Source organism: Pleurodeles waltl, chromosome 6, assembly GCF_031143425.1.
Source record: "Pleurodeles waltl isolate 20211129_DDA chromosome 6, aPleWal1.hap1.20221129, whole genome shotgun sequence".
Lineage (NCBI taxonomy): Eukaryota > Metazoa > Chordata > Amphibia > Caudata > Salamandridae > Pleurodeles > Pleurodeles waltl.
In genome coordinates, this window is record NC_090445.1 from 606,674,070 (window position 1) to 606,696,985 (window position 22,916).

Below are 22,916 nucleotides of genomic sequence, written 5' to 3' on the forward strand. Positions count from 1 at the left end.
TTCGCCAAATGAAACCCTCTAACAGGATGTACTCTAAAAATATTTTGGGTCCGATTCACAATAAGCCTCTGCACTCGTAGTGGAGGCTCCTCTGTCATGGTGGGAACTCCGCACCTGTGGCGGGATCTCCACAGTGAGAAACTGCAGTGTGGAAATCCTGCCAAGACTGCAGAGATCCTGCCATGCCTGTAGAGCCTCCACCAGGAGTGCAAAGGCTCTTTGTGAATCAGGCCCAGGGTGTCTGCTCTGTCACTGCGGGGCAAAAATCACAAACACAGCTCTCTTGAAAGCTTGGCACAAGCAATCAAAAGAAAGACAAACAATTCAGTCATCTGTGTCATCACCCTCAAGTTGTAGCCACTCCATTGCATTATTGAGGTAATGCCTCTCCCTCCAATCCATCTTGACCATGGGCACCTCAACCATTCCCCAGTAAACTGTCTCTTCCAGAAGTGTGCTACACCTGCTTTCAGTAGAAGAAGGTAAACAGTGTCAAGAGACATGTCATGTAAACATGTGTGAAATTAGTTTTCACTATTTCCTAATGAGGTAAATCTATAGAAATTGGCTGATAAAATAATCCCTCACATTAAAGACATAGGTGCATCAATGGCACTTGACCAAAGTCTGTGTGTCAAAAACCCCAGTTCTACAGTGCTTCCTCGCTACTACCCAGTAACTTGTTCAAGGGGTTGGTAGTGTTAGTGTTGACTTGCACAATATCACTCACTTTCTACTCACCAAGAAAACTGCAGGATCAGGTCATAGAACTTCTTTCCACCATCTGCGCCTGTTAAAGATGGGTTTCATAATGTGCATAACTTTGAGGAGTCTTTCTGCCAATATCTCAGTGAGGCCTTGTACCTGGCCATCCAACTGTTGAGATTTAAAACTATGTTTTAAATCTCCTGCAATATTTGAAGTAGGGAGCCAAGCAGAAACAAACTGTTGCAATAGTTCATGTGGGGAGGCACGCCTTTAGGGTGACCATGTGAAGTGGGTTTTTAAAAAGTTAGACCGCTCAGCTTTGTTACACCTGGCAGATGGGGTAAGGAATTAGTTAACCAAGAGCCCAAGGATACTTGGGCTCTTGGGACATTTGACATAGGCGAAGGAAAGGAGCCCAGTTCAGGTGGTCCACAGAGATGTTGGACCACCAAAGTATATGCTTGCTAAACATTTCGATCTTCACCTTGGAATGGTTGAGCATGAGCATGTTTCCATTGCACTCACAGGCTGTAGGCAATGAGTGGATACACTCAATGTTTAATCTGAGCCTGTGATAGCAAGTGGGGCCCACTGGCACTATTTTATTTGGGGACCAGCACATTGGTTTCCTTAACAGATTTTGATCCAGAGCAAGACAGGGAAAACACACTGGGGTTTAAGAAGGAGGAAGAGAAAGGCAGAAAAAGCAGTAAGAAAGGGAGAAACAAGGAATGAAAAAGAACCTGGAAGAGTGAGATAAAGGGACAAGGAGTGTCTAGTGGTGGATAAAAGTGGCATGCATTGGAACCAAGACTATGCATCCTAGATGTTCAGCATCATGCCATACGATAGTGCCAGTCAGACCTTCTGAGCAAAAATTCGGACATATTAATCACTGGGTGCACTTAACAATAGAGGTGGGTCAGCCATTGAAAACGTGAACCAGATGCCTGGCTCTGGCTCAGCTCATGGTCCTCTAGGGCCCTCAAGCACTAAATGACCTGAGTGTTCATGTGGCTCCTGCCTGCAACTCTTGCTCTAATCTCATGTGCTAAGAATTAAACACAAGGCATTAGCCTTTGATATAAAAAAGGAGTGATGGAAAAATATACATAACAATGTGAAACCAAATCATTGGGATAATTATTCTCAGCTTCTCTCTAGACCAAATTGGATGTTCTAGTGTCTAGGTTCATTTTACACTCTGCTTAGGCACACATATTTTAGCTTAGTTTAGGCCTACAGCTTGTGCCCTTTCACCTATATATGCTCTGATTTAATTTATTCAGTTCCATTCATTTTTAGTTAGCCTGCTTTCAGCGGGGAATGTTTTTATTTTCTAATCAGCTGTAACTCTGTGATTCTGTGAAAGCATTGCTTATTATAATTCTGTGCAGGACATTTCACCATGTACCTCTGTTCAAGGCTGACAAGAACAGTACATGATAATTCAGCTTTCAATTTCACCACAAGAGTATGTAAACAGTTTGACAACTTAGGAACATGTCCACGTCAGGCTGTTTCACGGAATAGAAATATGTTTCTTATAAAAACACTGTACAGACCAAGGGACATCACGGAGGTAATTCCAGCTAGGATTCCGTCTACGCTGCATGAGATGGCAGGTAGACACCTTTGTTCCAGGTATTGGGGGTGGGTGCTTCTCCTATAGACTAAGTATGGACACATTGGGCTATCACTGCTATGCTCTCTCTTAGGAGTTAGGGGTTAGGTAGAATTCATGCATGTATGTTATTCCAATATGTTAGGACTGTTTATTTTCTTCTTGCTGGTCACCCCCTTTCTAATTCTGTTATGTCTCATTACCCTAATGATTGCAGTTCATATATTTTATTGTAGATTGCAGTATTTTCAATAAATGTATTGAAAACCATCCTGCAGCTTTATCCTTGGCCTATGTGCGTGTATGAGACATTTTGCTAACGAGAGATAGGTGTGAGACTTGTTGCCCAGGACTTCCCCTGAGAAGCCACAGTGTCATGCCTGAGGCTGCCAAAAATTACCTTTTCTTTCAGGTTTGGGTGAGGTGCTGCTCGCTAGCAGAAAGGGCTGGGCTAACAGCTGCTAAAACGGTGTGGTATTGACTCAGTCATGCACAAATGGTGGTGCTGCTGCCCCAAATCCAGCAATCTCGTTCCAATAAGGGGAGTCCTGTGACGCTAAGAAAATACTTTATTTCACCGAGCCTCCTTTTCCCATCATCATCAGGGCATTGAGGGATGTAGGAATGTTTCTAAGCTCACGTTTTAAAACTATCACTTTTAATAAATACTTATCAATGCAGAGATAGAATCTAATATACTAAGGTGAAACACTTCTACATGCTAAAGAAATACACTTTTTGAATATTGAAGGTTTTTGTTGCATGATTTTTGTTGCATGATTTTACCTGCCAAACATTTTCATGGATCAGCTAAAGCCAAATCAAATCCCTAGTTGAGCTGTCACTGTTCAATTTATTGGATGACTCACGTCTACCTAATCATGACCACTGGATTTTCTCAAACAGCACCATCAATGGAGCGTTGTTATCACAAACATACAAGTCAAATTCAGTAGAACGTGAGGTTGTGGGATAAAAAGAAATGGATGACAAAACATAGACTGCTAAAATCTCAACATTAAATAAATAGCCCCCCATAAGTATCTTCCTAAATTTTTTACCTGCTCTTAATCCGATTATCAAGCACTATCCACCAGCCATTCTCCTGCTACTCCCATATATGCTGCAATAGGGTTAAAATAGCACTTTTCACTATTGCAACACATGTGGAACGTGAGTTTTTGTGGATTTAGAAATTAATTCAGGTCACAATTTTACTTAGAAGGTATATGTGTATTGTTGAGATTTTGCCAGTCTCTATTTTGAAGTTTCTTTCTACTGAAAATGTTTTTCAAGTCTGTGTTTTCACATGGAACCATTGAGTCCCTTGTGAGGTAAGATGGGTCCCTCAGGTCTGGAGACTGGGTTGAATAAAAAGGAGAATGAATAACATAATGCATAGAAACTGGAATGAAGGAGAATATTCATTTCAGAACCTTGGGAATTACAATGGTATTTTTTCCAGTAAATGTAGGTTTATGCTTGAAAATACCCAATTTATTCTTGCCAGAAATTCACAAAATAATTCTTGTAACTTGTATATGTATTTACTATTGTGGCTTTCTCTGCCACATGTGTGGAGAAATCTGCAGTGGGAAATACCACCTGCGTAGGAGTTGCGTGTTCCAATACATTGTTCTCCCCCGGACCGTTTCAGCTTAAGGTGTCCCAAAATCTTCCTATCCTCTCTCCCTTCTGAACAATCCCACGTGTTCACTGGTCCTGTGTGTCTTCCCAACAAGAGAGGTTGGGTGGGCAGCTTTTCAAAGTTGCAGCATTGCTCCATTTGAAGCCACGCTGCCCCACGCTGGCTCATCCTAGTAACACAATGGAGAAATGTGGATTTGCCAAACTCATTAGTAACTCACTTCCTCACAAACTGCTACTCTCGCGGACTGATGGAGATGGCAGATATGTCTTCACAAAGATACAAAAAGCACTGGGCCAGACCCTGATCCTCGGTGCCATACATGGTCGCAACTGCTATAGATCCCCCTACTTCGCCCATTTATGTAGTCTCCTCACCGAGGTTGTGAGCACGAAGGTAGTCATGGAGATAACATAGTGCTAGATCCCAGAGTGCACCGCACTGGTCCTGTGGACAGTTGCAGTTCAATGCCCCAGACAGGGGAGTTTTGAGGGACTATATGAAGAACTATGGCCTGGTGGACACATGACGCATAGCCCATCCAAAGGTGAAGATAAAATTTTCTACTCTCAGGTACATGGTGCTTCCTCTAGACTAGACTTTTTCTTACACAGGGACCATTGTTCCACCAACTGTTCAGGTCCAACTGTTCTGGTCCAACATGCACGGCCAGGGGAGATATCTGACCACTGCTCGGTCTTATTGTCTATTCACCTTGGCCATAACAGGCTGACAGGTAGATGTTCAAGAATATCGTTCTCCAACTATGATACTCTGATTGACAAGTGTGTACTGCATGCTCATATTTGTGTTTATTAGGCAAATGTTCCCAAATGGGCGGTATGCAAAGAGACATTGTGTGGCCGCCTGATGAGACAGACAGCCCTCAAAAAGCAGAACACCCATGCAGAGAGAAAGTGCCTGGATGATACAATCAGGGATTTGACTGTGTATTTCAATGCTGCTCCTCCCCTGATTTGCGATGCCAACTTGAGAAGGAAAAGTTTGCTTTCCTTATGCACTAGACCAAAAGTGCCGAAAGAACCTTGCAAAAATTAAAATGGTGTCATTATGATAGGGAAGAAATGTCGGCCAGGATGCTAGCTTTACAGCTACAACAATGGGAAGCCCAGTTGCATCTACTGTATGTATGTGATGCACATGGCAGCCTTTGGATGCATCCAGAAGAGGTCACAGAATCGTTTATATCCTTCCACGACTCCCTGTATGAGATGTCAAATTCCATTGACCACGCCAAAGAAAACAGACTCCCTCCCTGTCAGAAGAGGGACGTAAATTATTAGAGGGCGATATCTAGTTGGAGGAGATAGATGAGGCCATTTCTCTACCCCCACAAGAGCTCTTTCTAGAGTGTATTAATAACTCCTCTCTCACTGGGAGTATACTCCGGAGGCTTGGGTTGACCTTCTGAGCACTCATGATACGATTCTCCGTGAGGCCTAGCTAAAGTTTACCTATTTTAAGTCTGTCTATAACTGGTACTGGACACACCTGAAACTCCATCGAGAAGGTCCCTCCACTTCAGGTGCCTGCTGTGGTATTGGACACTGTGACCTAATGCATTAACTTCGTATTGGTCTGCAGTATGGTCTGTACTGGGGATGGCATTGGATCTTCAGTTTACACCCTTAATCTAGTTTGCTATTCTTCATGACATGGAGGCCGACTTGGTATCTAATAAACACTCTCAGTGATGGTTGACGACTGCGCTGGCTACAGCAAAGCTGTGAATATTTCACCGCTGGAGGGCACTGAACTCCCCCACTCTTCTAGAATAGCTGTATGAACTTGCTAGGGTTGCAAAATATGAACAGGCCATTGATCGGGGAAATGGTCAAATGGCCATCTTTAGGGCAATCTGGGAACCCTTTACCAACTCAAGGATGGGTACAGAGTAGGCACCTGACACTGGAATGCTCTCTGGATAATTAATCCGGGATAGATGAGGGACTCTACACTGCCCATTACATACCCTCTCCCCGTGAGACCCCCCCTTTCTGTCCCTCCCTCCTGAATGCTCACAGTGCTCCCACCTGGCTCCCTCTGTCTCCCAATCACCATCTCCACATGGAGAGATGATACATACCCGTTACCAGAGGTGGTGGGTTGCAAGATGTCCCATACCTCTACCCAGGGACAAGCAATTAGAGGGAACTGCTGTTACCTTCTGGGAACCCCTAAGAGGCAAATTCTGCTGAATGGAGGGCCACTAGGCCCTCACTAGGTCCTTATTGAGTGATGACACCCATAGCCACCTGATAGGCCCATCTAGACTCGCTTTGACCATATTGCAGGAGGAGGAATGGGGCGGGACGGTCCATTGTACCTGTTGACATGCCCATTGTTCGCTTGTCCTTTTGTCCGCTTGTTTCTGGTGTCCCTGGTTAATGTTGACTGTCATTGACGGTGTTACCTACATAGCAGCAAACTGTGATATATGTTTGCACTGTGTAATCTGCAGCTTGTTTCAAAACTCAATAAAGAACTGTTATAAAAAACAAAAGAAAAGAAAAAAAACTCTTGCACTGTAAAAGTGGGGCATTCTCCAAGGAACATTTACATCTTCACACCTTCCAATTTCATTCTATGGTGAGATCCTGCAATGAGAGCTAGCAGTTGGTGGGGTGGGGGAATCTGTATTGTGTTGATGATTACAGTGTATATCTATTTTCTATATTTATGTTACTAATAACTTAGGTTAGATCTGCGGACCAGTCAAGCATTTTAGGGCATTGCCTCTCCATCTGCAAAAACAAATTGTCCAAATGAAGTGATCCATGATTTGCATATGGTTTGTTCCCCCTTTTTTATTTCTTTCTTTCATATATATGGGAGAACCCTTTTCAGATTTCTTATTTAGCGTCTGTTTTTTTATTGTGATGCTTTTGATGTTTTATTCTTTTGTGGCTCTTGTTTTTTGAGATCCTCTGCTGCCTCGGCCTGGATCAATCAGCACAGCGATAAGACCCGCTTTTGGGTTTGGTTGCATAAGTTGATCACTACTGAATAATTGGACCAGCCGCTATCAACATCTGTCTTGTTATAAATCCAAGTGTTGTGAGGCTCTCATCTCACACCCCTTCCCAGCAGCCTGTACAGGAGTCTGCGGTGACATCCTTGTGAAGCCAGAGATTGTTCTGGTGTCATCTCTCTTCTCTCGTGATGGCAAGCAGTGACAGGAGCGGTAGTGTGGCAGTTCAAGCTATTCAGTTTCCAATGGTTGTCATACGCCCCCTCTTCTACTCTATCTCGGTCCCAAAGTTTCTGCTCAGAAAACGGCATGACATGGACGTCAGTGAGGGCAGATAGTACCCCATGACTTACCCTTTGGTACCCTTGGCTCTTCGTTGCCAGCTATTGTTTCAGGGATATGACAATAACAGGAGGTAAAGAGGGGCCTAAAAATAGGGTGACCAGATTCTTAAAGCAAAAAACCGGGACACGTCATAGACAAAGAAGTAGGACTACAGTTTGCCGCAACCACCGACATAAAAGTGGGACTACTTGCCACAGGATCCAATTCCTGGATGGAGCAGCTCCGATGCAGAGGATGGGTCCCGGCTTTCTGGTGTTGTTAGGGCTGGGGAAGGATCACGCAGGATGGTTGTACTCCAGCCAGACCCCCTTAGACTTTGGCAGATGCTGGACATTGAGCGCCATGAAAGGTCAGAGCAGAGTCATGCAGGTGGCTGAATCGATCTTCCTGCAGGCTGTGACCTCTGACTCCTGTGAGCAGAGCAGGGTCATGCTGGCCAATGGTGAGGAGCTCTTTCTGGACGGCTGGCCCATCTACGTTGCTCCTATATTGTAGAAGGAGTAGAGAAATCCAGAGAGAAAATGTCTCTCTTGAAAGGGTTTCCCTTCCCGCTACAACGCTCACACAAGTGACCTCATGCCGCAACTTTTGCAGTGGTGACAAGTGAGCATGCGCACACAAAATGGATCACAAAACTGGGACATTTATGAAAATATCCCGTACCCTCTTCAAAAACCGGGACATTTCTGTACTTTTCAGAAAAGTTTTGGGACACTTCTCAAAAAACCGTGACCGTCTGGGGAAATCCGGGACGTCTGATCACCCTACCTAAAAAGGCATTTCTGCTTCCCGTAGTTTCATCTCCTTGGCCTCTCAGGAGGCAAATAAGTGGCTGTTGAGGGGCTAGGATGGGATAAGGGGTCAAGACTGTGATGTAATTTTCGATGAATGAGCTCCAGATGTCAGTCTCTTGACCCCCAGTGTTTGAGGAATTGGTGCTCGTGTGACCTGAGGAGAAATCAAGAAATGTGCAGACAGGCTGGTGCATCTGACAGGCAGGTAGGAATGGGAGGTGGGAAAGTCTCATTTAAGAACTCCTTATAACCTAAATGGCAGCTTTGAGATCGGACCGACGGACTAGAATATTTCCCATACTAATGCATTTCCTCTATCAATGGAGACTCTCTGGAGCCTACAGAAATCCCACCTCAGCACACCTTTGTCATATTCTGTTCTGAAAACAGTTTCCGGTGTGAATGAGGCAGGTATCCTCCAGAGGCTTTAATTAACTAATTTTGTGGAACGTGGTAGGATACAAACAGGAGTATATGGGTTTGGGGTCCTTCTGGTTCAGGGCAAGATGGCTTTCTGTCTAGAGATGAGAGCAAGCGCAAAAAGTACAGCATGAGCACACACAACTACTTCAATGTCTTCATACCTACACTTAACCTAAATTCGCCAGACTTTTCTATTGAAATAAATATGGTTCTCCGCCAACATTCATTTCCCACCACAGGTCATGTCTACCAGGAAACATGGGCCCTCCAGTTCAGCCCCAGATCATAACAAAAGAGATGGACACTTTACAACTAAGTAGCCAATCACCACTGTTGGATTTTCCCCTGAAGCATCCCAGCTGCAGCTCACCTATCCTACCCCAGAGATCAGTGCCTAACGCCTTGTAATAACCTGTCTTTTATTATGAAGTTCAGACCAGCATGGTACACCCATAACCTCCTCCTCACCCAAACCAGAGTGTCGTATTGTCAAGGACTAATAAGTGTTCTGCCCTCATCTCTAATGTATCCAATATAATCTATGCCAACATCCTGCTTGTGAAGGGTATTGTCATAGACACTTTGGGCCTCATTACAACTTTTTGCGATCCTTTTTCAAGACCGCCGAAGCCGCTGCAGGCAACAGACCACCAGTGCTGGCGGTCTGTTGCCTGCCATATTAGGAGTCTTCGGAGGACTGGCGGAAGTCTGACTCCGAAGAGGCGGGTGCATCGCCAGCACCACCAGGGCAGCAGTACTCTACCTGCTGTATTACAATCCGTAATACGGCGTGGCAGAATTCTGCTGGTGTGGTGGTGCTGGAGACGCAAGACCACCAGGACCTATTCCCTCCTGGATGACCTCCTCGACGGAGAAGGTAAGTGGTTGTCCGAAAGGGGGGAGGGTGTCTGTGTGTGTGTGATTGAATGTGAATGTTTGTGTGTGTGTATGTGCACTGTAAGGGGTGTCTGTGTGGATAATTGTGAGTGAGTGGGGGTGTCTGTGTGGATGAATGCGAGTGACTGGGGTTGTCTGTGTGGATGTATAGGTATGCTGAGGGGTGTGTTTGTGAATGCATACGTGCATGAAGGGATGGGGTGTTTGTGAGTGTGTGGACGGGTGTGTGGTGTGTGTGCATGTGTGGGGACGTGTGCATGTGTGTGCTGGTGACAGGAATAGGATTTCCTGTCACCAGGTGCATGACCGCCAGGGTTTTGTAATACGGCTGGCTTTGTAATACGGCTTTGTAATACGTCTTTGTAATACGGCTGGCAGGCTGAGGCCTGCTACCAGGTTGGAGGTGAACACCGCCGGCCACATTGGTGTGATCGCAGCGGCGGGTCAGGAGGGGTTGTGGAGGCTTGGCGTCTGCCAAGCCCCACAGCTTGTGATGTGGTGGTCCTTACCGCTGGGTCCGTGGCAGTAAGACCACCACGGCGAGGCTGGTGGTTTTATGACTGCCAGCCTCGTAATGAGGGTCTTATTGGCGAAGGGCTGATGGTGACCTAGGCTGGAGTGCCTCTTGGATCCCAAAGTACATAGTGTCAAAATGGCAAGGTCTACAGTGCGTTGGTGCCAATAATATCCGAGGAAAAGTTTTACCACATCCCACAGGATGGCGCTTCGACCATTTATACAATTCTATTTCTAAGTTCACCCATGTACAGTCTTTCTTTCGGTTGATATTGTGTTCTTGCTCTGAATGTGATAGGTCGGGAGAGCCACAGTATTCTGATGACGAAGAGAGCGGCAGTAGCAGCGGTGCCGTAAGGTCCTCAGCGGTGTAAGTGTGGAAGCAGAGAAATAGCAGGCGTTCTCCCCACAATAGTGAGGCCCTTATTCCACCAAGAAGGAATAAGGGGGCAAAGGAGACGTCGGCTATTTTGCTGGCTTTAAAGGCGGAGTCTCTTTTTAAATTAAAGCGGGTAGCTCAACGGGTAGAAATATGTTTACATATCCCAGCACCACAGAGTATAACACAAGACAAGTGCACACAGCACTTAAAAACTGCTAGGGAAATACAACGAGGACAATTCTAATTGGAAATTGATAAAATTACAAATGAAGGCTCTAGACACGTCAATGATTAATTACTTTAAATACTGCAAAACACTGTTGCTCATGCTTTAAACTTTTGCAATGAAGTGTATTTTCCTTATGCAGTTTGGCTCCTTAGGGACCCTTGTTCACAAGAGGTGCCCCATGAGCACTTTCGGAGACACCATAACAGAGGCAGCGTTCCTGGGTCTCCTCAATCTGAGAGCAAGAGCACCTCTTCTTTGCAAAAGAGGCTCCGAGATGGATCCACGACATACATATCATTCAGAGCTTGGCTAAATTATGTGCTTTTTTTTTTTTTTTTAAAGAAGTACATCTCTCTTCACTCTTTTTTTAACTCTGTTTATTAGGTATATTGCTGCCTGCCTGACAGCACCTCTTTTTGCTGTAAAAAAGAGGTTTTGGGGAGTGCCCTGGTGGCTGCGTGGCTGGTTCTTCATCATGGCACAAACATTTCAAATGTTATTTTGCAGGAATTTAAATGCTACAGTTGGCGACAAAATAATTGCAGTTTTCCCGAGTTAAATATAATATAAAACATTACACAATAGTTTATCATGTGTTCATTGTTCTTCTTTTAATCTTCTTTAAAATTAAAACCTCTAAAATCCTATTTTCCTTCCTTTGTCTAAACATTGCTGACTATGTAAGACGGCATGCATCTTAGAAATAATTTCCCAGAATGCAAAGCAGTCTGTAACGTAGCAAGCGCGGTGACTTATTGAATTCATGTAAAAGCAAGTTTAAGAACAAGTATTTGTCATGTTCCATGGTAGCATAGGATGCACCCATGAATATCTCCATCAATATGTTTTCAGGGAGATTTTGGCTTCAACACAGTTTACATGAACACTTCAAGTCGATCTGTCAAAAAAGCCTGAGTTTAGGGAGGATTGGACTGCCTTTGATGTTTTTAGTATTCTTGAATATTGGAGCTGACCATCCTGTTAAGATCTAATGATGACCCACTCCCCATCACGGGCATTGTACAATTTCAAAAAGGCACTGTGACAATCGCGTCTCAGCTTGCTTAGCATTCTGAGATTATGCTTTTTAAACGTGGGCCGTGCTGCCCGAATGACTCAGACAGAAATTTGACTGGGGACACAGCAGGAAACACTGTTTATCAGAGCCTTAAGCCTTCAGTTTCTTATGTGCAATCTATTTAATTACTAATGAATATTTTGAGTTTATTAAGAAGTACAATGAACCGAGATCACAGAGCACATACCTTGTAAATTCACCTCCAGAAAGTTGAAATCCTTTTGTTGCCAGCTGTAGGGCATCTTTATCAATGCTGTGAACATGTCTATCCAGACAAAAAGAAGTGCTGCTCCATTCTCTTTGCCACACAGCTTATTGGTTTGCTTCACCGCAATCAGAGTGCACTTCTTTTTCAAAATAGACTTCCGCGGCAGCATCGATAAGCACATTATAAAGCACTCTGCATACCTTAGTAAACAGTGAGCTCTTTTTTTATTCCATTACATATGAGCATATCTTAGAAATGTTAGACTGTTCAATGCTTCCAACTAGATTTGTGCTTTATAATTAGTGCACAGATTAGATTTTCATTCATGTTAGTTTTAGGTTGTAACTTAGTTATTTGCAGTCTTTCCAGGAGGAAGTTGATAAGAGTAGTTGCAGTAATTTTGCAAAGCATTCTGGGTGCTGGTTATGCAAATTTAGCATCGTCTTTTCTTTTTTTCATCTTTCCTTTTTAGGTAACTATTATTTTCAGAAGGGCAGCCTGGTAGAGGACCGTCTTTAATGAATTCTTGGGTGCTTGCCTTTTGATCCATAATTCCCTACTGGATTCTATCGGGATATTTGTCTATTTGTTTTCCTGTGGCTAGTTTTATTCCCTGTTTTGGGGTCTGACTTTCTGTGCTATGTGTTTTTTTTTAATCTAAGAACTAATATGCTGTTCTTTTGTAGACACTTAATTTGCGTTTGTGGTTATTTTTGCTCTTCTTTTCTCTACACTTGTTTCTTTTCAGGCTTTTGTAATAGAAGTCTTTTTCAGGGCTATGTTTTTTCATGGCAGGTATTTTCTTGGTGTAAGTTTATGTTCTGGTATACTTCTGTTTCCTACAAGGTCTTACTTGTAAGCAGTATGTCTGAGGGAGTAGGAAGTCTGGTTGAAGAGATTTTGATGTTTCAAAATAGTGATAAAAGTTGTAATGCACTTGGACCCAGCCGTTTCCCAGAATGCTTAATCTCTCGGGTGCCTGCTCACCTGTTAGACCTGGGAGTAGCCATTGCTTGCAGTCAGATTACGAATCATGTATGCCATGCAGAGCATATTTCAGACTTCATTATCAACCGGTGATGTCAACGCCATTCAGGAATGTTCTTCATTTAGGGTTTTGTTTCTCACCATGTGTCTGTTTCTTCCTCAGGACAATCAAGGTGGAGGTATACGACTGGGATCGTGATGGAAGGTAAGCAGACAATCTGTTTAATGAAATCTCATCTTCTTCAGTCCTTCCTCCCCCAGGTTAAGATTACAGTGTTTTATTGATTATCACCGTCTTGCACATTATGAACAATGGAACATGATGGGAATGGAGATTTGGTGTCTTTAGTACAGCCCATGTTGACAATAACAGTAAGGTAAGGAACCAAGCCTGAAATTCGAATTTCTATAGAGTGGGGCAAACTTTCAATTTAAAGTAGTTTTTGAGACAGTCAATTAGACCGAAGCCTCACCGATTCATGTTCAAGCACAGAACATCACATCAACGCGCATTCACCAGGAGAGCCGTTTATCCTTAAATGCACTGAAGAGCAGAGTGTGAGCAGCAAAGAAATCAATGTATACCTTGGTTCAGACTCTCTTCTTTTTAACCATTGCAGCACTGTGTTCCTACAAAAGAAGCTTAGCAGGCTATGCAAAACATCAGTGTCCAAACTCTTCTGCCCAGTATGAGTTCAGTGGGGATGAATGACAGATGACTGGAATGTGACCCAAAGCCACTCCATACCCAAAGTACACCTATGTGAGACAATTCTTGCCTATTCTTAAAAATACCAACACATCATCCCTGTCGTGTTGCATCTTGTATCTGCTTCTCATATTTATGGAAAACATCCAGACATACTCATTTTCTCTACATCTCAGAGACATTGATTAAAAGTCTATAAATCACAGACCATACCTGATTTACATAACGCAATCTGATGCTATCCTCAGTGACCAACCACTTACCCAACTTCCTCGGCAAACTGGCAGGATGGTACATCCACAGTGCCACTCTAAACATCTGTTCCCTGATCCCAGATGAAGGAGTTCCTGTTTCGTCTCCCACAGTCTATATCACACGTTGTCCTCTTGTTTGCCACTGCGCTTTTAGGTCCCTCCAGCAGACAGCTGTAACTGCCTGTTGTTGAAGATCCATTGAGAGGGGACTTTGGGTCAACCCGTTGCTCTTGAACGGATGGCTTTCTCAGTTCCCTGCTACTTATTCAGTGGCCTGTCTATAAATCCTTGTCTTTGTCTTGCCTTTGAGCATAGATTCCTTACTTTAGTTCTGATTGGAGGAGTTGCCTCTTTCAAATGCTGACTTGAGGGAACTTTTCAACCGTTCAGCACAAAACATGAGTACATCACTTCCCTCCTTCTCTCTCTCTTTCCCATAAGCTGTTTACCACCCACTCTCAACAACTGCTCTTACATTGCCCCTAGCCACTCCATAGCCCCTGCTACATTTTGTTGTGCTAGGGCACATCACTCCTGGGCCTGTTACGTTCCTGTCTGTTGCTCCCGACTACCCTTTCCTATGCCTGGCAGAGGCAAACTGCTGCTGGGCAGCTCGCTGCTATTGTGTTGCTATTCACAGGCATAAATACAGTTCTTAAATTTACCACTCTAAAATAACCATCTGCAATGTTTGAATGCTAACTCAAGGGAGAAATGACTGGCAATACAGCACAATATATGTGGAAGCCATCTTGGAATGTTAATGCAATGGTAATCAGTTTGCCATTTTTAATTTACTGTTTCAAATCGTCCAGGCACCATTTTAAAAAGGTACATAAAAAAAAAATAGATGTGAAAGAGCACCACGTTACAGTGTACATTGAGATAATGGGAGCACATAAATGGCCCTCACACGCCAAAATCTTTCTACCAGCTACTGTGACAGATACTGAAGTATGGAAATAATTCATGAACGATGATAAACGATGATAAGCAATGACAAATCAGCTGATAAGAGAGCAAGGGCGATCGATAGATAGATAGATAGATAGATAGATAGATAGATAGATAGATAGATAGATAGATAGATAGATAGATTGATTGATTATCTGCACCACTCACTGTCCCTGCCAAGGATTCTATGCATTTTTCATTATTTACACTACTGATAAACAAAAAAATGAACGCAAATGGAAGAGATATACTTTTTGAAATACTTTAATTAAAGCACATGCTGTGCCCTTCTGGAAGTTCTGAGAATGTTTTGTTCACTTTTGGATTATTATGTAATTGCCCAGACTAGGGGTAATAGACCGCAGGTATGCAACACATGTTACACGTTTTATGAACGGTATGGTGAACCCCCAACTTGGAGATTCAAGATGATGTGCTAGTAGTGGGAGATTCTCTTTTTGTCTTACCAGTGTTCAACGTGACAGCTGTGTGGCACTTCTGCGCTTTTCTTCCAACATTTCAAAGCTGTCACTGTGGCTGTCCTGGGCATCACCGTCCACTAAACCCAGATAGCCTCCGGAATTCCAGCGAGATTGCCTCAGTTGCTAATTTAATTGGAAATAAATATTTGCACCCTCGCTGGATGTTTTTTTAAGTAGAATCTTTTATAGCTTTTATTAGCTTTATACTACTTGCCTTAGCTGCCTTGGTCCCTCTTCTAAACATCTTCTAAAGTCCTGCTTACACAATGAGGGCTCATGAACAGGGATTCGTTTCAGAAAGAAACCTTTCCCTCTCACCCAACCCTCCAAGAAGCTGCATTAAAGCAGTAGAAGGTGTTGGTTTTCAAAGGTACCTAATTTCATCCAGTTAGGTATTCGTCAACAGTACTTTAGTGTTTCTAGCCTAGGCCTAAATTAGGGGATTCCTTAACCGACTGATCTGTGTGATAGGCAAGCACTTACATATTACAGAAGATTTAGCAATATCTTTAAGTCCCAGGAAGTTGAGACATCTCCCAAGTGTTGTGTAGGCACATCAGCTCCTACTAGTGATTGTGTGCCGTCACACTTAAATTATGCCAACCAATTGTATTTGCCAATAGGGCTTTAATAAAGGCAAAGCTCTACATCCTCCAGAATCCTGCCTCACCAGGATGCTTTCACCAGTTGGATAATGCATTCACTAATCTGTGATCTCCAGGATGCTGCACTGGTGCCTGTAGGAGGACCAGAAATAGATTGTAATGCCTGTGAGAAATTGGGTTGTTGATTGGCTGAAGGTCTGAGCCCTAGTCAAGCAGCAACCACAATTCTTGTCAGGGTAAGGTACAAGCAAACCCCAAATTAATGGGTGCTCACCCTCTGGTAGCTTGGTACAGAGCAGTCAGGCTCAACTTGAAGTCAATGTGTAAAGTACTTGTGCAACACTTCAAACAATAAAACAGTGAAAACACCACACAAAAAGGATCCCGCACTAGGTTAGAAAAATAGAACTTAACTTAATAAATAAACCAAGACCAAAATTCCAACTTTCTGTAGGATAGTGCTGAGAAGCAAAAAAGCATCAACTAAGGATATCTGGTTGCACCGGATTGAGACAAAGTCAAAGATTCAGTGATGGAGCATGGGCCGGCTGTAGTGACACAGTTAGGCCCACTGAAAAGGCACCTCAACTTCTGATTGTGGAGCATTGCATGGATGGGACACAACCAATGCAATGCATTGGTTCCAAGGTGCAGCAAGGCTGTGGTGTGAGTTCCTGTTGTGCCGACCTCAAGGATCCAGTCAATGGGGCTTCTGATGCAAAGACCAGTGTCAAGGATGCGTTGCACAGCTGATGTAATGCATCAGTTCTGATAAGTGGTGAAGTTGTGATGCAGAGCTTTGTCATCATTGTTAAGGCTGCCATTGACAAGTGATGCGGGGACCTGCTACAGGAAAGTGTCACGCAGCAGCAGTTCTGAAGGTGATGCGCTGAATCGGAAATGCAGGAACAAAGCAAGTCTTCTGCGCTGGATCCAGTCCACGCAAGTGGGGTGGCACTGCGGTTCTGCTTGAGGATGTGCAGCCCAGCCGAGGAAATGCTTCGGTTCTGCTCAGGTATGTGCTGCTCAGCAGAAAAGATGCATCGGTTCTGCTGGGAAACACGTAAGGCTGACTTCCAATGGTCCAGGACTGGGTTGGCACCACTTGGCAGAGTAGACTCACAGTTGGCAGAGTCCAGGTGCAGAAGCAGGGTAACTGTAAGTTTTTTTATGTCCCTGAGACATCTGATCAGGAGTCCAGTCAATTACCCCTTGGAGTTGCTCTGAGTTCTGTGTTAGAGAGATGCAGGTCCAGCTATTCTCACTTCCAGGCAACAGGGCAGCAGGCAACAGGGCAACACAGCAAAGCAAGAGTCCAGAAGAGTGGCAGTCCCTCACAGCTGCTGTCCTTCTTCCTAGCAGAATATCCACAGGTCCAGAAGTGTACTGAAGTGGTGGTGATGGAGGTTTAGTTCTTATACCTACGGGTGCCGTTGATGTGGGGGAGACTTCAAAGACATGTCTTTGAAGAGCACAGATGTTCTGCCCTGGCTCCAGACTAACTGCTGGGGGTATGCAAAACGAACAAGCTGATGGATGGAATGCTTGAGTTACTCTCAGCCACTGGCAAGCACTCGGGTGCCATCCCAATCCATTGTTTCTAACTAGGGTGAAACTGGTCCTGGGCTGTTGGAGTTCCGGTTCAGGGAGGACCTTCCCTAGCAGTTCGGGTGGATTATTCCAATGAGGAGTAGGGTGGAGACTGATTTGCTTATGGCTGGATCAAAACTGAGGTGGTGTGGAAAAAAACAATGAATTGGGATGTGGCCCGAGCAATTGCTAGTGGCTAAGATTTATTAAAGCATTCCATCCATCACCATGCGTTTTTGTAACTACAAGGGATATACCATTTGTGTGAAGACAGGGCATAGCCTATTCAGGTGTAAGTGAGGCTGAGTCCAGCTCCTCCCGCCCACCCTGCCCAGGATGGCCTGTCAAGTCACTCCTAAGCTTTTATTTTGTGTGTGTGTCTAGGAAGAATACACTAAGTTCAACTGCAACTACACCCAGCCATGTGACCAGAGACAGGCTGCAGGCACCAAATGGCTAAGGCAAAAAAATGCCAACTTCCTAAAAGTGGCATAAAATCTGAATTCACTATAAGTTAGGATTTAACTTGAGATTCCAGAGATACCAAACTTGAAGGGGTTATCTCTTCCCATTTCAAAATAATGCTAATAATGTGTAATAGGGCAATTCCAATGTAACTTATAAGAGAGATAGGCCTTGCAATGGTGAAAAACGAATTCAAGAGTTTTTCACTACCAGGACATGTGAAACACACATATATGTCCTACTTTTTAAATACATTTCACCCTGCCCTCTGGGCTATACAGGACCTACCCTAGGGATGACTTATTTGTATTGAAAAATAAGTTTTAGGACTGGTAAAAGGTTTATTTTGCCAGGGCGAAATGGCAGTTCAAAACTGCTCACATAGGCTCTGCAATGGCAGGCCTGAGACATGTTTAAGGGGGCTATTAAATGGGTGACACAATCAGTGCTACAGGCCCATTAGTACCATTTAATTTCGGCCTTTGGTATGTGTAGTGCAGTTTACTAGGGACTTTTTAGTAAATTAAATATGCCAATTGGGTATGTGCCAATGTTACCATGTTTTAGGGAAAGAGCACAAGCACTTTAGCACGGGTTAACAGTGGTAAAGTGTGAAGAGTCCTAAGGCCAGAAAAAAAGAAGTGAGCAAAAGCAGGAGGCCTGAAAACAAAAAGTCAGGGGGAAACCCCGCCAAGGATGAAAGGTCTAACAATGCCCTAATTACAACCAGTCACTAAGCCCATGGTAGAAGCTTGAAGTGCTTCTATACCAAAACCAAAAATGACTACTCCCAATAGGAGCCAAGCACATACCTCCTGATACGGTACACATCTGGTCATCCTTAGACATGGCACGTCGATTGGGCATTTTTCTGAGTCTGTAAACAAAACACATTTACCATCTGTGTGCATAATAAGGGTGGAGGATTTCACCTTTAAAGCAAGAACTTTGTCATATGTGAATTTCTTTCGGCACGTTTTTTGCTAGTCTGCCTAAATATTCCGGGTAGCACCTAGATGCTAGGCATGACCTTCCTTGCTCATTAGTTTAAAGCCTTTCTGCTCATTAGTTTACTTGGAAGAAATTGAGTGAAAATAGAAATAGAAGAATTAAGGCAAAAAGAGAGGTTGCGAGAGGTATTAAAAGGCAGGCCCTTATGATAGTTGCCAAATGTGGTAATAATGGATGACGTCGAGATGTGAGCAAAAAACGATGTCAATTGTTTGGGGAACATTTGTTCAACTTATTTTGATTTTCGTAACTTCAGCAAATACTGGTGGTAACTATTCTGGAGAAATAAGATGAAACCAGGCTGTTATTGCATATCTGTAAATACAGCTTTAAAACAAAATTATGCAGGAACCCACATTTCAAACATTTTGCCCATTAATTCTCTATTATGAAACCCTTCGAAATGCTCCGACAATTGAATGAATCATTAGAGTTCATTGTTGGAAGTAAATATTCTCTAATCATAATATACTTGTTTAAAGCTTGTGCTTTGTCTTTGCAAATACATGTTTGACTTCAAGCAGAATTGAATGGAATTGACAAAGAGACAAAACTCAACACTCTCTTGTCACGAGAGAAAAGACAGAAGGGAAAAAACACAAAGAAAAGGTTAAAGGAGAGATGCTTATGGCTGCAAGTCCCGTGTTGATCTGCGGGGGAAATGCTTCATTTCCAGAAGGACTCCTTTATTTTATCCGAATCTGCAGTAGATCCGCAAATGAACAGAGAAGATAAACAAAGGTACTTCTCTGATTAACCCTTCTAAGCCTGTCAGACATCTTTCCATGATGCAGATGTTTCAAAAACACACACATGAATGGATTTACACACAATCACATACATAACTTCTTTTGTGTAAAATTCTAGTTTTACGTGATTTTAGTGTAATTCGCTCCAGTGGTTTTTGTGATAGCAATGCGCCAAAATTCCTGGAACATTTGTTCATCCTCTTGTAAATTTACCCCACTTATACAAATCTGCACGGAAATGAGCATCCCAAAATGTATACATAGGCACTAGATTAGATGAAATTTTGGTTAAATATGACGCAAAAGTTACTAGCAAAATGGAAAAATGCATTTATAATGAACCTGTGACCCAATCAAGACTACAGAGACACTATTGTGGACTCTGTTATAAATAAATATACTCCTACACTCACATTTTACTATGGCTGCAAGGCCTGATTTCAGGTGAAGGGGTCTAGTGATGATTTTCTCGAATTCCTTGCCTGGGAATGATAGCAGGAAGATTAGTCTGTAGTTGACTATAGTTGAAGCATTAACGGAAGGTTTCTTTAGCAGTAGGAGGACTGTTTGTTTCCAAGTACCTGGGAAGGTCATGAAAGAGGTGAACACATTCAGAATGGGTGTGAGCATGGCACTGAAAGGCTGCAGACCCTTGGGGTTGGTGTTGTAGGGTTGGGGGTCTGATAAGACCCTTGAGTGGATGGTTTTCATGGTGGCAGTGTTTTTTCTTGGATTGAAGAAGGGCCATGTTGTTAACATTGGTTCTTTAGATAAGATCAGGAGGTGTTTGGCAAGGTCTGTCGGGTCTGGTTGTGGGATGAAGATGATGTGAACGGTGATGAATTTGTTGCTTAAGAATTGGGAAAGGTTGTTGCATAGATCCTGCGAGGGGATGATCAAATTGGAGGTGGCAGGTGAAATCCTTCATGATGGCAAAGATATCTATGCTTCTGTTGGTAGTTTGCCAGAGCAGTGCATTTGGGTATCCTGATCTTTTGGTTCTAATGTCTCTGTCTTCTGTCTGCATTGTCCTGGCTCATTCTCCATTTGTGTTCCAGTTCTTTGCAGCAAAATTTCATAATTCTGAATTCCTTTGTGTACTATCTGCCCTGGATCAAGAGCTTGTTGTATTACTGTCTTTGAGGGGGAACTGGGAGTCACCACAGAAAGTGATCCAATTGTTGAAATTCTTGATGACTATAGGGAGGCTGTTATTGTGTTCAAGTCAGTGGGTATTGAGAGTGGTGTCAGTGAAGCTTTTACAGTTTTGGTGGGCTAGTCTGGCAGAGGTGGATGTGCCCAGGACAAGGATGGGGATGCTGAACTTGACAAGGGCGCAGAATGCCCAGGAGACTGGTGTGGGCTAGTTGACTTGTATGTTATCTAACGTGGTGAAAATAGGATCTAGGAGGGTTCCGGGGATGTCCCATTACTCACTGGGTGAGGCCCAGACTTTCAAGATCTTCGCTAAGTGCTCTTGAGTTTGGTCAGCCTAGTCTTCCAGGGGAAAGTGCAGATCTCTAAGTAGGATGTAATGGCTAGTGTCAAGGGCGAGTGGTGAAGCAAAGTCTGTGATGGTGTTGATGAAGTTGATGTGCAGTCTCAGTGGTCTGTAGATGACAGTGTCACTTAGGGTGAAGTAGGCTGTTACATGGAGCCTGAATGACAGGTGTTCCATGTTGGAGGATGACATGTCTATGGAGGTGGTGCAGCTGATGACATGCTTGTGGATGATGACGATTCTGGCTCCAGGCTTGCAAAGTCTGACTTGCCTGTTTATCTTGTACCCAAAGGGAATTATGTCAGCGATGTCAGATGCCTATGTGAGATGCAGCCAGGTTTCTGTGAAGAGAAGTAAATCCAGGGTTTTGTCTTGCAGCAGGTCCCAGATCTCTGTAGTGTGTTTGTTGAGGGAACAGTTGTTGAGGAGCATGCATCTGAATTTGAAGTACTTTGCATTCTGCAGGCTTCCTCTTTTCCAGGACATGCAAATTTGATCAAGCCTCTCCCACTCTTTTTAAAATTACATTGAATACTCTTGCACTCCCTATAAACACTGCTGCATTACTTTAAGGATGCTTAACGTGGGTTAGTGTAAACACATTTTGACAAACTGAAGATATCTAGTGGGTCTAGATTTATTAAAATTCAGAAAATTCAGACGTTTCTGTGGCTTAAATTCTACTCTGCAGCCGCTCATCTTTGAAATGTCCTACGCTATAGTTTAGGGGTCCACACCTTTATGTTATTCCCTCAAGCATGAAAGGTATCTTTTTAAAGTAAGGTTGTCCATGTACTTTTTTTAAATAAAATTGCTTAATTTTTTTTGTTGTTTATGTTTTCAAAATAGTTTTTTTCTATATTTATTAAAGTCTGGTGTTGGGCTTTATTCTACTGTACAATGTTTTCATTTCTTTCTTATTGGTGTTAGCGTTATTGTAGAGCATTCTGGTACCCCTCATCTTTAAATCTTAAATTTAATAAAAGTTTAATATTAAAAGAAACAGAAAAATATACAAGGAAAGAGTGAGAGTAACAGAGAAAAATAACGCAGATAGAAGCTAAAATAAAAGAAAGAGTGACAATAACAAGTCCAAAAAGAAAACAGGCAAAGATTGAAATCAAATGAGGAGAAATGGGCAAACAGACAATGGCAATGAAAGAAGTTAAAACATTCAGAGAAGACAAATAAAATAGAGCAAGGTTGACAATGAAAGGTAACTGTAACACATGTAAATTTAATTAGAAAAGCCAACATGCAAGCAAAGACTAGAAAGTGTCACAGCAAGAGAGGAAAACATAAGGACTGACCAGATGGGGAGTGAGAAAAAGAAAAACAACTGAGCAAGACAATAATGGGAAATGATTGACAGAGGATCATCAGAAAGTAACACTAATAGCTGGCACGTCTCATGAGTTATGTGGTTTTTTTTTTGCAGCCACGACTTTATTGGAGAGTTCACTACAAGTTACCGGGAATTGGCTCGCGGGCAGAGTCAATTTAACGTGTATGAGGTGAGTGTAGACGTCTGTGCATCAAATGAGAGTTCTTCTAAATATGGCACAATGGTATGGCATGTTGTACACACTCTATTGACATCTTCAATGGCTGGATGTTGGGAGTGCCACACAAAAGCACTGCCGCTCTCCCAACAGCTTGCATGGATGTTTGGTTGGGACAATAGAAACAGCGGAAAAGAGTTTGCAATCTACATGAGGTGCCTGCATAGGTGGGAGTGGGCATCACATTTAAGAGTGTTCATTTT

At 43.2% G+C, this 22,916-nt stretch overlaps 1 protein-coding gene across 1 annotated transcript in view; it reads left to right on the forward strand.

Moving 5' to 3' along the window:
• CPNE5 (copine 5) overlaps positions 1 to 22,916 on the forward strand; it is a 995,886-nt gene that overhangs the window by 851,628 nt on the left and 121,342 nt on the right. The window contains exons 11-12 of the mRNA XM_069238884.1: positions 12,995 to 13,036; positions 22,590 to 22,665. Coding sequence (XP_069094985.1) covers positions 12,995 to 13,036; positions 22,590 to 22,665 — 118 coding nt within the window. The remainder of the gene's footprint in view (positions 1 to 12,994; positions 13,037 to 22,589; positions 22,666 to 22,916) is intronic.